Raw genomic sequence first — 15,489 nt, 5'->3', positions numbered from 1 at the left:
TTCCCTGTTTTGTTTTGGTTTTAGTAGTGGTGGTGGGAGGTGGTTATTACAAAATTATAGTGATAACTGCTTTGCCTAACTTTATAAGTTATCTAGAATTTGTCAACACTATTTGAATTTTTCAGGGTAAAAAATAGAATGTGTTATTTCAGAGTTGTAAGAATTCTCATAGTATAACCTGTTGTCCACTGTGTAAAAACTTCATGGGGTGTAAATAGTACTAGTGATTGATTTTCACATCAGTGTTACCTTTGAAGGAATCATTCTGTAACCTGGGAGTTGAGGGGATGACTTTCGCTGTTACTTGTTATTTTGTTCTTGAGTAGATTTACTTAAATAAAAGGTATGAGTAATGACTTGATTTAGAGAAATGAATTGATTGGCCTAGATTTAACAAATAACTATAAGAATATTTGTGTTTTCTTTTTTATATAATCATACGTGTTGCTGAATGTCTTACTCTGGTTGTACTATGATTAACAAAAAGCATGTGAATCACATCGTGTATTTAAAATTAAATCATAATTTCTTTTTCTTGGCTTTGAACGTTCACTCCACAAATTCAAATATTGGATTTATTTAAACAGTGGCTTTTTTGTTTTGTTTTTGGTAATCTCATTGTTTTTCCTTTTTTTTTTTCTGTTATTGTTATTGAATCATAACTTGCTTGATGTTAAAAAGGGAAACTAGGACATTATCTCCTTAGTGAGATTTTTTTGTTCAATAACTAAGCACAAATAATTGCTTCCTTGGATTTAAAACAAACAAAATTTAACAACGTCATTCTCTTAGTCATCCTGCCACTACTAGGTAAATGTTAAGCAGTGGGAAAACTTCCAAAAAGAGCCCAAGTTTATGCTTCTACTAGTGCTTCAGTTGACTGACTATAGATAGATTCCTCTTGATTGTGAAATTTGCTATCTCATGCTACATGCTGAAACCTCTTTAAATTCCCCCAACAAACACCTCCTCAGCACTAAATTCTTAGGCCTTGAATTCTTGATTCGCATTTTATAAGGTAACTGCTGACTCTTTATTGGACTGTGACTTTTGTTTTATTTTCCAAGTACTAAATATATATAAAACTAACATGAATATTTCAATTTGTTAGAACATGATTTGCATAATTTTACTGGTTTTTTTTAATTGTCTAAAATTTAATAACTTATTTAATCTACCTTTCTACCCTTATACTGTTATCCATCACATTGAAACACAAGCCATGAGTTTTTGAGGCTGTCTTACATTAGTTTTCATATTTATATAGTTTTTAGAGTATTTCATTGTTTAGTTTGTTCCTGACAGGTCTATACTAGTTTGCTTCTTTGGGAGCTCAGTCGAGTTAATAATATTATGGATGTGTGGAAATTAAGGTGATCAGAAATACATAGAGCTCCTGGCTTTGACACTAGATGGTTGTACTATAACTTGAACAGTTAGCGACTGGGTAATACATTAATTTAATGAACATGCACTGTGTTCACAAGATTAGCAGTTATGAAGAAGGTAGGGAACCCTGACTTCTCATTTAAACTATAGTTAAGGAAGCAAAGAAAATATATCTGTGTGTCTGTGTGTGCATGTGAGATATGTGTATACATATACATACACACATATATCTACATCAAAATACTAAATTGCAAGTCTCGATTAGTCTTAAAATGGAAGCATAGGACAACGTGATATAAATTTATTACAATAATGCTAAAGAGATACTATTTAAGGGTACAATTAGAGTATCCTTAAGTTTTATAGCTTTATGTCACCTCCCTGATACTTAGATGTGTTGGATCTGTTTTCTCATCTCTAGATGCAAATTTCTAATTTTGCTTTATAGCTCTACAGAAATATTCTTAACAAATTTAAAATATCCAGAACTTAATAACTTTTTATTTATAATAGAATCATACTAAGAAAATGAATTGCTAGTTATTGTAAATGGTTTAGAACTTTTGGAGTCTAGGTTTAGAAAAGCAAATGAGGTATGTTTATTTAACTTAATTCTTTTTTGAAATAATACAGTTAAAAATAAAAAGGGTTAGTTATTTTTTCCCTGCCTAAAGGAGTTAAACATAGCAATTTAAGAACTTATTGACTGAGAAAACAACGTATTTGAAGGAACATTTGGGGAAAAGTATATGTTATTTCCACTCTATGTATTCCTAAGCTATGAAATGGGAGAGAATGTTAAGCACAGATATATAGTCTTCATAATCCAAGGCAAGTTATTCAGATAGGTAATTTATAAAACTGGAATCTGGAAATAGCTTGAGAAGTCTGTGCTGTTTTCTTTATCAATTCTTTTGTTTTGATTTTATTAGATTCCTTACATTCTTTTTATAAAAATCCTCTGAATTTGTAGGGTGGAGCATGTCTTCTTGACTGGTGACATGTAGCTTATTTTGATTAATTTGTTTTCAGAAAGAAAAGCTTTGCTTAAGTGATAAGGTGTTGAGAAAGAGCTGTGTCAGGAAAATTTTATACTGCACTGATTTTTTTCCATTTATGAACATTTAGACCATTTTTGCAGTTATTTTCCTATCTACTTTTCATAGGTATGATTTACTTACACATTTCCTTTCACTGAGTACTTAATATCCATAAAATGAATTCAGTTAAATGTTTTATTTATGATCACATCAAAATCACAAATTGTAGATTAGAAGAATAGCATTCCTTCTTTAGGTATTGCCTTGTGATATATTGAAGAATTTTATAATGTGTAATATTCACAATAGCATCACTAATGGTAAGATTTAACATTTATTCCAGGAGTTTAAATCAATACTGCAGGACTTTACAGGACTTAAAATACTTGAATGTCAATTTCGTCATCTCTGGGTTCACACTGGCAATTTCTCATTAGTTCTGTGCTTTCCTCTGTCCTCAGTTACATGTAAACTGTCAGTTTCTGTCCTGTGAAGTTAGCACCTGTGTTATTCAGCAATCACACATGATGTGATATATGTCATCCACCATGCTGAGGGTTCAAGAGGTAGCATGGGAATCAGAGGAGTTAAGCAGATAAGCAGCTTGAGAGTTGCCATGATAAAACAACAACTCAATGCTTTGGAAGCACAGGAGAGAGTCACCACCTCCAGGCAGAGGAGAGGCCAGAAGACTGGGGAAAGATGCCTGGAAAGAGGCTGAAGTGATTTTGAAGGATGTGCAAGAATTAGAAGCATTTTCTAAGGAGGAAGAGCAGCCTATACAGTGCAGAGATGCTGGAGAGAATGATATATTCAGAGAACCAAAATGTCTTGGCATAAGTGTAGACGGGAACTGGGAGAGTTGTGAGATGATCAAGAGGTAGTACCTCAGTGACCTGTGAGGAGTTTGTATTTAATCCTGAAGGCAGTGGAGAGCCATTGGAGGATTCTGAGCAGGAATGTGGAATCAAATCTGTGTTTAAAAAGATTTTCTCTAGCAATAATAGATAAATGGATACACAAGGGGAGAGGCAGGATGAGAGGGCAAGAGGATAGATCAGTTAGCAGACAGTTGCAGAATGCAGCAACCTTACTCCTAGCTACAGGTGTTCAAAGAGGCATTATTTGTAATAGCCAATACCTGGGAACAACTCAAATGTCCATTGATAGTAGATAGATGAATAAATTGTAGTATATTTATATAATGGAAAGCTGTACTGCAGGGAGAATGAACTGCTATGCACAGCAACAGGGATAAAGCTTAGTAAACATACTGTTATACCAAAGAAACCAGACATCACTTTATACAATATAGTTCATTTATTCAAAACTCAAAAACAGGCGAAACTAGTCTATGATGATAGAGATCAGAAAGATGGTTGCCTTTCAGGGAGGGGTTTGAGACCAGAAGAGGAGTTCTTAATCTTGTGATTATACAGATGTGTTTGGTTTGTGAAAATTCATCACTTAAAATTTCTGAATTTTTCTGTATTATGTTGTACTTCAGTTAAAATGTTTCTTTAAAGATCCTATTTTTTCAACCCCTGGGCATGCATACTATCCCAATAACATCCCCAGCCCCTTTTATCTAAATAGTGGCTCATTATTACCTTGCTGCTACTTTCCTTCTACTTTGCAACTCTCTAAGGCGGGGGACAGGTTTTTGTGACCACTGAAGTAATCCTTGGCTATGTTTTTTGACCCATTTCATTCCTTGGATTGATACTGCTGTAAGCGACTGCTGGATTAGCAGTGCTTGAACTTTGCTCTCTATTCTGAAAATGTAGGGCTGGATGTTTGTTCAAATATAAACACATTATGGAAATCAGATATGCTAATAAATGCAAGTAAATCTATTTAGACATAACAAAAATAGTTTTTTTCCCTCCTTTAAACAAGCAGTTTAATATGGAAAGTGTATTGGGATTTTTAAACAGTTAGTTGCTTCAGTAGCTGTATCCTACAGATGAGCCATTTATTCATGTACTCTAGGTTAGGTGTATAACTTTCCTCATTCAGTCTGACTGCTGATTGACAAGTCACCTGGCACTGGAGTTTCTATAAAGTGCAGGGACTAGGGTAGGCCTAATTCTATAAATAAAATACTTATTTATAATTCCATAAATAAAATTCTAAAAATATAAATTAAAAAGTTGAGTATCATTTTAGTCAGCATCACTGATGATATTTACGATAAATATAAGGTCTTTTGCCCTGAAATTTCACAATGCATCTTAAACTTAGCATCTCTCTTCTCCAGTAATATTGAATGCCCACCAAACAATGCAAGACTGCCTAGATTATTTGAAGGCAAATAAATGCAGAGCAGCACACAGTATCTCTAAAGAGAGTGGCAGCAAAAGATAGTGTGAGGAATAAAGTATGACAGTTTGGAACAATAGCATTATTTGTTTCATTATATTAAATAATTAACTTCAAAATTTTATTACAATGGAAAATGCCTATTATTCTTAAATATCACCAAAATATGCACCTCTTTTTGCATATCATCTAGGGATTAAGTTATTTAATTGACTTATGTTTTCTTCAGGAAATAAGGAGAATAAGCAAAATTATTCTTGACTCTTAAAGATTAAAGGAACACTACCTTTTCACATTGTTCGAATGAATGCTTTTTTTATTTTCTATGAATTGAAATAGTTTAACAAAGATTCTTAGAGATCATGCACATTTAGTTTTGCCAAATACAATTTATAGCTTTCATACTCTTAAAGCATTTAGTACTTTATCAACTGAGTAACTCTAGTAATTAAATTTTTTTAAAAAAAATAACATTTTAACTATTCTACTTTAGGTACTGTGTTATTTAAACCTTAAAATTAAACTTAGCAGACATTTTATAGTCTGGCAACCACTTTGACCCAAAAGTCAAGGGGCTCAAATTCTCCTTTTGTATATTTATTTTATTACTGTTTTCTCCCAAAATGATTTTATTTGGGGTTTGAAAAGTTTACATATTAATTTAGCTTAGAAATATATAACCACAAAGGAACATGTTTTGATATAGAAAGTTTGGCTGTTTGAAGCCATTGTTGTATCTGTAGGTCAAAATGATGTTTTGCTGAAAAGTTTACCCACTTCACTGTGACTGTAAAAGTAGGCTCATGTTTCAGAATTGATGGGCTCAATATTTATGATATTATGAATGAGAAGTTCATGGTGATCTTGGCTCGCTGGATAAAAAGTACATTCTTTTTATCCCCTGCTAAGTAAAATGGTGGGTTTTCGTTGCAGAATATGTTAAATATTAAATTCAAGTAATAGATTCAATATACTTGAATGGTATCTATAAGGTATTGAAACATAATTTGCTGTCACTCACATGGATAAAAATTACTCATGAAGTAGCCCATATATTTTCATATGTAGAGAAGAAGTGATTCTGCCTTGCAGACAGCTTATTGTAGCGAAAAGGACATAGACCTGGTGGTGTGATAACATTTGGATTCAGACCCAACCTCTATTCCAGCTTTATTGAGACAAGAGAGACTGGGAGAAGCAGTTTCTGGCAGGAGCCTCGGGGGTCATGTATGCCTTACTAAATCTAATTTGATTATTGAACATCTACTCTTTGCTTGTTGTTAGTTCTATGGCAATAATTAGGCCAAATATATTGTTCAGCTTAGTAGTATTGGAATTTATAGCTCCCATGGTCACATTTTTTTGATTATTTTCTCACCAGGACTGGTGATTCCAAATGTCCTTGCAAACTTTACAGTAATTTTATCTTGTAAATATAAGTAGCTTTTTAATGATTATGAATATTATCAGATTTGAATCTGCCTTTTGCTGGCTGAATAAATTTGGACGAGTAACTGCTTTCTTTATATCTAAGTTGTCCTCATTTGTCTCAATAATTCATGCCACATAGAGCTAAAGATGAATATAGAAAGAATTAAATTTAAAAAATGCTACATATATAAAAAACAGTTAATTTTGCATCCATCACATAGAGTTTAGTAAGTATTAGCTATTTATTCTTAACTCTTGTTGGCTAAATTAAACAAGAAACAAGAACATGTTTTCATTTGAAGGGTTGCTTTACAATGAAGGTACCAAAGTATATCTGCTTAAGGAGAAATGTCACAAATCTGTTTGTACTTAAATCTATCTTTTAAATATTGCCGTTTTCAGTAATTTGTTTCAGTAGAAGTATAACATTATTGCTCACCGCCAGTTTTCTCATGATTATGAAAAAGAGCATGAAATAGCACCTGTATTAGAAAGCATGATTTAATTGATTCCAGAGTTCAGAATTTTTCTTATCCCAGTCCTTATCCCAGTCCTGAGACCTTTACCAAGAGTTAAACCATCACAGAACTTGGCACTATTATACATGCCTTTAACCATCTTTGAAGGGCCAAAAAGTAGACTGGGACCTCAACAGAAGATATAATTGCAAAGCAGATGGCTTTTTGTATTCTTTTTTTTAAAGTACTACAGAAGGAAAGGGAACCTAATGGTATGTTATTTTTATATTTCTTACTCTGGACTGTGCCAGTAAAATCCAGTTGTAAGGTACCCTCTGTTCCATCTACCATAAACATTTAAGAAAATAAACAAGAGCAGACCACATATAGTTTTTTCATGCTAATGTTCTTATGTCAGTGGTAACTCCCATTTAAGTTTTGTTTAGGGTTCTTTACAGGAGCAACTCCCTCAATAATTTTATAGGCACTCAGTTTATTTAAATACATGTAAAGCTTTATCATTTAATTGCCATTTTCAGAATAATCGGAATTAATATTACAGTATTCCAAAGATTGTCCCTGCTAGCTAGCATCTATCCATGTGACCTTGATCCAGTGATATAATCTGGCCAGGCTTCAGCTTTCTGTGTTGAATGAAATGATTGTACTAGTCGATGGCCAGTGGATTGCTAGCTTTGAAATGTTTCAGTAAACTCTTTGAAATGAGTGACCTTTACATGCCTGAAAAACGTACCATCATATTCCCATCCCTCTCGGACATCTGTAAATGTGAGGAGTCTGCAGCTTCCTTAGAACCAAGTAGAGCAAAATGTAGTTTTTGGTGTTGTTGTTAAGCTTATACCTTGAGAAGAAGAATATGGCAAGGCAGGAATGGTAGAAAGGAAGGAAAAAAGAAGAGAGATACTTGTGTCAAGATTAGTGGCATTGGTGCAGTGGAATAGTGGCATTCCGCTTAAAGTCGACACAGGGCTACGGCCACTGGAGAGATTGTGACCATCAGGAATTGGCTTACATGAGGGCTACAGGGCTATTGGCATACTTGACCTAGACTGATATATATGTTTCTGTGTATTGGTCTCAATTCATTTCCATCATTTTTGTGACATCCCTTCGTAGCTACCATGTGGCCATTGTCTCATGCCACCCATGGCTCTCTGACCTCTCATGCCTTCTCTTGTCACCCTTTCCAAAGTATGATGTTCCAGGCTTAAATTCCTAGGCAAAACACTTGCTCTATTTGGGTTGTCAGCTAGAAGTCAAAGAAGAAGTCAATCTAATAAGCATATCCTTGTGTTAACATGATGTATTAGAGTGATTTTACAAGTAGTAACTATTTGGGGAGCAGTAGAGAAGAAATGACTTTTTGGTGGTGTTGGTTAGTGTATTAGACTGGTAAAAGGAATTATTTTGAAGCAGAGCTTACTTTTGAGACTAACTTTGGTTGGAAACACATCTGTTTCCTAAAATGGGTAATTATAAAGATCTTGCTTTTTCTCAAATTATCATTATTACATAGTAACTGTGTGTTTTTGCTTAGGTCAAAATTTATCCAAATTGTTAATTCAGAAATAAGCACCGTCCTGGAAAAGTACTATATTTTTAAAAAGTTTTGATACTGTCTTATGAACTGTTGGTTAACACCTTGGGTATGGGGAAAGTCTCCATTTCAAAGTTGTAGGTCTGGGATTAACATATATGATTTATAAAAATATCATTTAACTGTTAATGGGCTTTGAATAAGAAACAACTGAAGGTAATAGCTCTGGTAGCATTAAATTTGATGCTAAACAAAAAACTAAAATTATCGGTCATGTTCATTTAAAAAGTCTATTTGTTTAAAAGTAAATCTTAATAGAAAGATCAGTATTGTTCTTTAAGATTTTTATACCAATAACTTTAACTTGGTTCATACCATGTTTATACTAGATGCAATTAAAAGTTTTTAAATGTGGATGCTATTTAACTTTTGCTGAATTCATACTGTGCCAAGCCCTGTATTAGATACATTGAAAAAAGACATTCCACTTCTCACAAATGCCACTTGAGAAGTTATGCATCTTGAATTAAGTCACACAGTTTCTGCTAATCAATGTTTCCTTGAAAAAAATGGCTTATTCTAGAAAGTAGTTTTTAATGGTATGAACTTAAAATGCCAGAAATCTCTAAGAAGCTTTGTTTTGTTTTTAAGGCAGGATTTAAAAATTATTACAAATATGCAGACATTTTATTTAAGAGTATAAAAATAAACATGGATATATTTTTCCAAAACTAGAGAAATAATTTGTTGATGTTGAAAAATGAATCTGACCATCAGACACTCATTTTGCCGACATATACATTTATTTATCATAGGTTTTCTGAATTAAAACTGTAGTTTCTTAGCATGATTTAGTTTACTTCTTTCTTCTGGAATGGCAAGTTCGCGCATGTTGTCTGATCATTGCTTATTAATAGAAATAAATAGAAATTAATAGAAATAAATTTCTAGCAAGTGATAGATGAGATTTCTTCATTTAACTTAGGACATTTTAAAAACATTTATTTGGGTACAGTGAATCCTTTTAGAGAAGCCTGCCTTATTTTTTAGTTTCTTTATTCATCCCAATTTTGAATATACGTCCCTAAATTACTAGGTTTGTGACATTGGGAAGGTTAGTTATTTAAGCTTTCTGAAAATTACTTTTCTCGTCTTTAAAATGAGGCTAATGATACCTAACTCACTGAATTGTGTTGTAGGGAATAAAGGAGACAATATACTACGCTTAGCAGATAGTAAATACTCATGCCCTTCTTTGTCATAATTGCAGAATGGTCACTTAAACATGTAATAGTTGGGAAATATTAAACCATTGCATGTGTTTGAATGTTGTGACATGAGGATGATGAATAGTAGAGGAAAGAATATAAGGTTTATTTGATTTAATAATTAATATGCACAGATTGCTTAGCATTATGAACTTTTAAAAACATACTATCAAAGAAAATCTTGTAATTTAGATGAGTCTCTGAGAAGAAGAATATAAAACTCATCTTTAGAAGAGGTGGCTTAATTGTGGCAATAAAAACTTTCCATTTAAGAGAGAAAGATTTGGATTCTATCAAATTTTCTCATTTATTTTCTATTGTTCTTACACGTAAAACTTTAAGCAGTATATTTATCACCACTTCTGTGTGCTTCAAAATACATTTAAAGGCTGGCAGAAATCTCATTTTATATATAGGCATATGTTTTAAAAGTCGATAATTTGTAGCTTGTAGTTCTTAGGGATATTTTGTAGGCATTGTGCCCCTTTTTCACACCCCCAACCTTCCTCGATTCACAGAGTAAGTTTAACAAAGTTTAGCCAGTTTCTTTACTGCGGGATATCAGAACCTTCATCTTGCTGTGCATCGTCTCCCAGAGACAGTGTGATATGAAATGTTTTCTAAATTGTTGGACTTCGGAACCTTATTTCCCCATGGTGCATCTCACAGGACTACGGTTGTCAAGAATTCGTTTTGGGAGGTGCTTATTTATAGCTATGGTCATCTTGCTTGATGCCCACTTTAAACATTGTGTACTTTTTATAACAACCCACTTTCTGTGACACATTTGCAGAATTGCATTATAGCAAAATAATGGATTTGCTAAAAGCAACTTATATTTAACCAGATTTCCAAAATACAGAACCAAAGTGTCGTAAACATTCATCACCTGAATATTGCAGTTCAGGGGCAGGTAACCTATGAATGACATCTGAGCAAGTTTTCCAAAAACAGTTTACCTGTATCTCCCTTCCTAATGTGTTTTCACGCTCTCTTCCTCCTCTCACATTGTTTTCATCCTGTCGTGTTCTCCAGGTTTTTTCATCTTCGGTTCCTTTCTCATCTCCATGGGCAACAGTTACCCATAGACATTATTTCCTTACCTCAGTTCTCATTTGAATATTATAAAGTTAATTCTTTTTTAATTGGTAACAGCTTTTCTACATAATGTCATTTAATTTCCACATCAAATTAGTTTTAGGATGAGGTAACGTAAGCTCCCTTTAGTTTTTTTCTTTTTTTAGTAGTTTTCTATATCTAGGAGAATTTTAGCATTTGATTATTAGTAGTTCTAATATGTACTATTCAGAATATACCACATTCATTGTGCTGAATCTCTCTTTACGATGCTAAAAGAACTAGTGGCTAGCATCAGTATTTGACTTAAAGTATCTAGTTTGATTATGAAGATTTTATTTTAATATTCTTTCATATGAAATAAGCTCAGATCTTGAGTAAAACTAGCAATGAAGGAAATTGCTAATATTTTGTTAGCAATTATTAAAATTGGCAATGTTGTTAAAATTGGCAACAAGCCACCTGTATACTTATGTCTAGTGTCCAGGGAGTAATGGAATTTGCCATCACAAGGATATCATTTAAAAATATGCAATCAATTCTTGTTATTCACAAGAGCCTTTGGTCACAGTGGTTTCTGTCAACTGATCAGTACCTTCTTTTTAAATGTGTTTTTCTATTTAAAAATACCTTATTTAATATATATTGTTGATTCATTAATATTGAACTCATAGCCAACAACACTATAGCTCAGTGCCAGATCAAAACTTATCTAACAAAATTGTATTTTCTCCACAAGTTACATCACAAAATTGTATTTTCTCCACAAGTTTTGCACTTAGGAACACTAGATAGCACTTCAGCACTGTGTTTGGGGGCCATTTTAAACTATGAAATCACACACACACACACACACACACACACACACACACACACACACACACAATAAACCTGCTAAAAACATGGCACTAAATAGACAGAGAAAAGGACACTTGTTGACAGTATGAATGCAAAAACAAGAATACAGAGTATTGCCTTGTCCAGTCTCAGCTGGGATCATGTGAGATCGGACAACTCAGATTTTTCACTGTTGTATACATGTCTGTGAATGACCATGAAAGTGCCACAAATAAATTTTAGTGAGTGGGCAAATTCACAATTAAGGAATCCATGAATAATGAGGATTGACTGCATTGCTTAATTAAAACAGTGGTCTTAAGAGTAACATCTCCACAAATGCAAATGCTTAATTCCAGTAGGTTTTAAGGTAATAAATGGTTCTTAGCTAAAGAACACTTGTTCTCCAGTAGCTTGTTACTTAATAAACCTAGTTCTTCATTATCAAAATTATTAAAATAATAGTGGTTTGAATATAGAAACCTCATAATGAAAACAATAACTGAACTATATTAATACCCTTACAGTGGAACCTTACTTCTACCTACATCACTGTTTCCATGGAAAAATATATTTCAAATTCCAGCTGCGACACCAAAGCCTTTTGCTTCCTGAGTCTTTAGTTCCAGTGATGGCCAATCCATCACATGCACCTATAGTGTAGGACTTCCATTTTCCCCTCTAGTCTAGTTACAGGTCTAGGAGCAGAGCTTTAGGAGTTAGACAGTGGAGGGTATGAGGAAGAGAACAGGGTGGTAGCTCTTAGAAAGGAGGACTAGGATCTTCTGGGGAAGATAGCAGGACATATTCTTCAAATGACTTTCATGAATTACACCATGATTTTTAAGGAAGCTAGGGATGATTGTCAGTATAGCCCCAAACGTGACAGGAGCCATATACTAAAAACACTGGCCCTCCTAGAAATCAGATTTTGGACTATGTGGTTCATTAATCTGATACATTATAGCATTTCTTACCCTCCTTAAGGATTCAAGTTTGAAAGATATTATTGATGGTATTAAAACAGAAACGTAGTTGCTGGTCTTCTCTAAGGTGAGCTGTGGTAGGAAGTCTCTGATCAAGTGGATAAATACCCTGTAAGTTATATTAACTAAGAAGTATTATTTATGTTTAGTACTTTTCCATAACATTACTATACTGTAGTATGTAACAGATATACATATGTTTTATGTTCATTTGTATCCACTTAATGATTAAAAGCATGGTGAAACAGTAATTGAGATAGGAAGATATGTGGTGGTGTACTGAAACCTTTATAGAAAGAACTTAAAAATGAGTTTCATAAGTTCCTTTGTAAGGAGGGAACTTAATGAGATCTGCTGTCTTATTAAGTTTTCCAAATTTAAGTTCCTTTAATGATAAACAAGGCCTAGGTATTAAGTAGATTTTAATTCAGCTGAGTTTTTTTAATCTAGCTGAGTTTTATTTAATTAAATAATTTAATATATTAATTTAATGCAATACATTATTTGACCATATTTTAATCTTAATTTTATCCAAAGAAAGAATAATACATATTCTGTTTCTAGTAAATAGAGTGTCTGGCAGAGAAGGAAACAGATTTTAAGTTAGAACTCTTCTGTGTTCTTTCCTTAAATGTTCTCTGAATGGTTTGGAGACAGTAGCATATAAATCTTTTATTTGAAATTCAGTGCACCCAACCTGCTAAAGGCTCAGAGAAGTCTAGCTGTAAAGGAACTTGTTTAACTTTATTTACTGGGTATCTTAACATTTCTTTGGCTTTGGAACCCTTTTTCCCCCAGAAACTTTTAATGTTTCACAGGACCTCATAGCTGAGGAACACAGTTGTGGGAATCAGCTTGTCATAGGCAAACGGCCCTTTCTCTGGTGAAGTAGGGAGTTTGTGAAACCACCTTGGCTGCAGAGTAGGCAGGGAGAGCTAAAGCAGCATGCTGGGGAGTTAACATTCAGGCGGTCTTTTGCCTTGTATTCAGGGTGACGAAAAGTATTTCTGTAACTTCTCTTGGGAAAGTAGGTTTATTACTAGGTTTATTCCCCTTCACCTCACATGTATTCTGACTCATCTACCCAGATAACCAGGTGGCCTAGAACTATCTTAGGTCCTTAAAGAGAATGTACAAGGACTAAGTTATTGTTTGTAGTAAATACTATTTTACAAGAAAAAATGTTCGTGTTTTTTAAATAAACTTAATTTTAATGTCATTAATCTCAAAACACCTGTTCCATTGTAAACCTTTAAAAAATTCAAATGTCCTCTTTAATTAAATCAGTGTTTATATATCTCATAAACTTTAACATTCTTTTTAAAAAATAACAAAGAAATAGGACAATGGACAGACAAATCATAGATTGATTAAAAATTTAACACAGGAAGAGGTGAGATTTTAAAAACCCACAGGAAAAAGAATCATGTGCAATTGATTTAAGCAGGCTAATGAAAACATTCAAATCAATAGAAGAAACCAAGGTATTTGGTTTGACTATAAGAATGTAAAACTTTCTGCTTGGCATATAATGCAACTAAAAAAATTAAACACTGGAGAAACACAGCGAGTATAATAAAAGGTTAAGGTTTATTAGAATAATTCATAATTTAAGAAAATTATCAAACCCCAGTTAAATGGGAAAAAGACAAGCACTCCATACATAGGGAAGTTGTCAGCCATCAAAGGAGTCATTTCCTTCAACTAATATTTTCTGTACACCCGAGCCTTAGGCTGCACTTGGTGTTGGAGTTTCAGTGGTGAAGACTACACTCTCAGCCCTTTGGGAAAGAGGGAAGCAAGGGACACATGAAATGAAGGAATGCAGTGGAGTTATGAAGATACCTCTACAAATGCTGGCAAGGCTGTAGAGGAAACTGGCTCAGTTATTTATGATTACTAAAATGACAGAAATGATCATTTTAACTTCAGAGATGATCCTAGTGAAATAACTTTTTTGAAAAGAAAGAAATAGCTTATATGTTGAGCAATAGGGCTTAGTCAAGTAAATAATATTTTTTACTCAAGAGTGACTAAAATTATGATTAAAATTATAATTTTGAAAATAGTAGTAATAGGAAACAATACTATAGGTAGCTATAGCTGCATTCATGCTACTTAATTCAGTTCTGTAAAACAAATAAGCACATGATCATTATACAGTATATTTGTTTTATGTAAAATTACTCAAAGGAATACTAAGATTTGTTCTATTAAAATGTTTGTTTTCTCCTCTTTTTAGCTGACTATACAGATTGCCTTCTCCGTGTTTCCATGCCAGAGACATGACCTGACACCTTTGATGACCAGTCTCAGGGCCCTTGGGTGACTGGCTGGTGCACCATGGAACTTAAAGTATGGGTGGATGGAGTTCAGAGGATTGTATGTGGGGTCACCGAAGTCACAACTTGCCAGGAGGTCGTAATAGCCTTAGCTCAAGCAATAGGTAAGTGAACTCTCTGGATGTCTGAGATAAGGTAGTTTATGCTTCCTGTTGTTTGTTGTTTGTTTTAAATATAGATCTCTAGTGGGTTTTGTTCATTTGGTTCCATAATACATCTCACAAGCACACTTTTACTTGTTACTGTTCCCTGTGCTCCAGTAAATCTGTGAAGGCCCTTTTTCTCTGGTTCCTCCCAGATTTTACTAATCTTGAGTCTTGAGTCTAGATTCTGCACTGTCTTCTCTTCTGTTGTTTATTCTAAACAATGATTTCTGGAACTAAAGATGTTTTGTTGAATCAAAACATAGATTCCTAGTTTCTAGACCCCTCATTAGGAAAAATCCTATTTCTGTTTATTCTGTATACTTTTATTAAAGAAAATGCAACAACTTTGTTTTTCAGTGAAGATGAAGTTGTCAAGTATATGCTTACCAGCTCCATCTTATTTAATTACCCTGTTGAGACTTCTTATTTACTTCCAGTTTATCTTTATATTTTATATGTGTTTTTTAGTTGCCTTAAATCTTTTTGTAACATGATAAAGGTATAAGTACCTGCATCAGTAAAGCCATAATGTGAGTTAAAGTTTATAATTGTATTTTAAATCCATTATGTAGGAAACATGTATTAAGGGGAAACAGTGTGTTCAGCACCATGCTAGGTGCTTAGTGCCTCTTTAT

At 33.4% G+C, this 15,489-nt stretch overlaps 1 protein-coding gene across 2 annotated transcripts in view; it reads left to right on the top strand.

Annotated features, from left to right (window-relative positions):
* Nucleotides 1-15,489, top strand: part of RASSF8 (Ras association domain family member 8) — a 96,613-nt gene that overhangs the window by 64,398 nt on the left and 16,726 nt on the right. For both annotated transcript variants that reach the window (XM_039882460.1, XM_039882459.1), the window contains exon 2: nt 14,609-14,812. In XM_039882460.1, coding sequence (XP_039738394.1) covers nt 14,710-14,812 — 103 coding nt within the window. In that variant the 5' untranslated portion in view covers nt 14,609-14,709. The remainder of the gene's footprint in view (nt 1-14,608; nt 14,813-15,489) is intronic.

Source organism: Pteropus medius, unplaced genomic scaffold (genome assembly GCF_902729225.1).
Source record: "Pteropus medius unplaced genomic scaffold, Ma_sr-lr_union100, whole genome shotgun sequence".
NCBI lineage: Eukaryota > Metazoa > Chordata > Mammalia > Chiroptera > Pteropodidae > Pteropus > Pteropus medius.
This window is presented reverse-complemented; position numbering and strand designations above follow the sequence as displayed.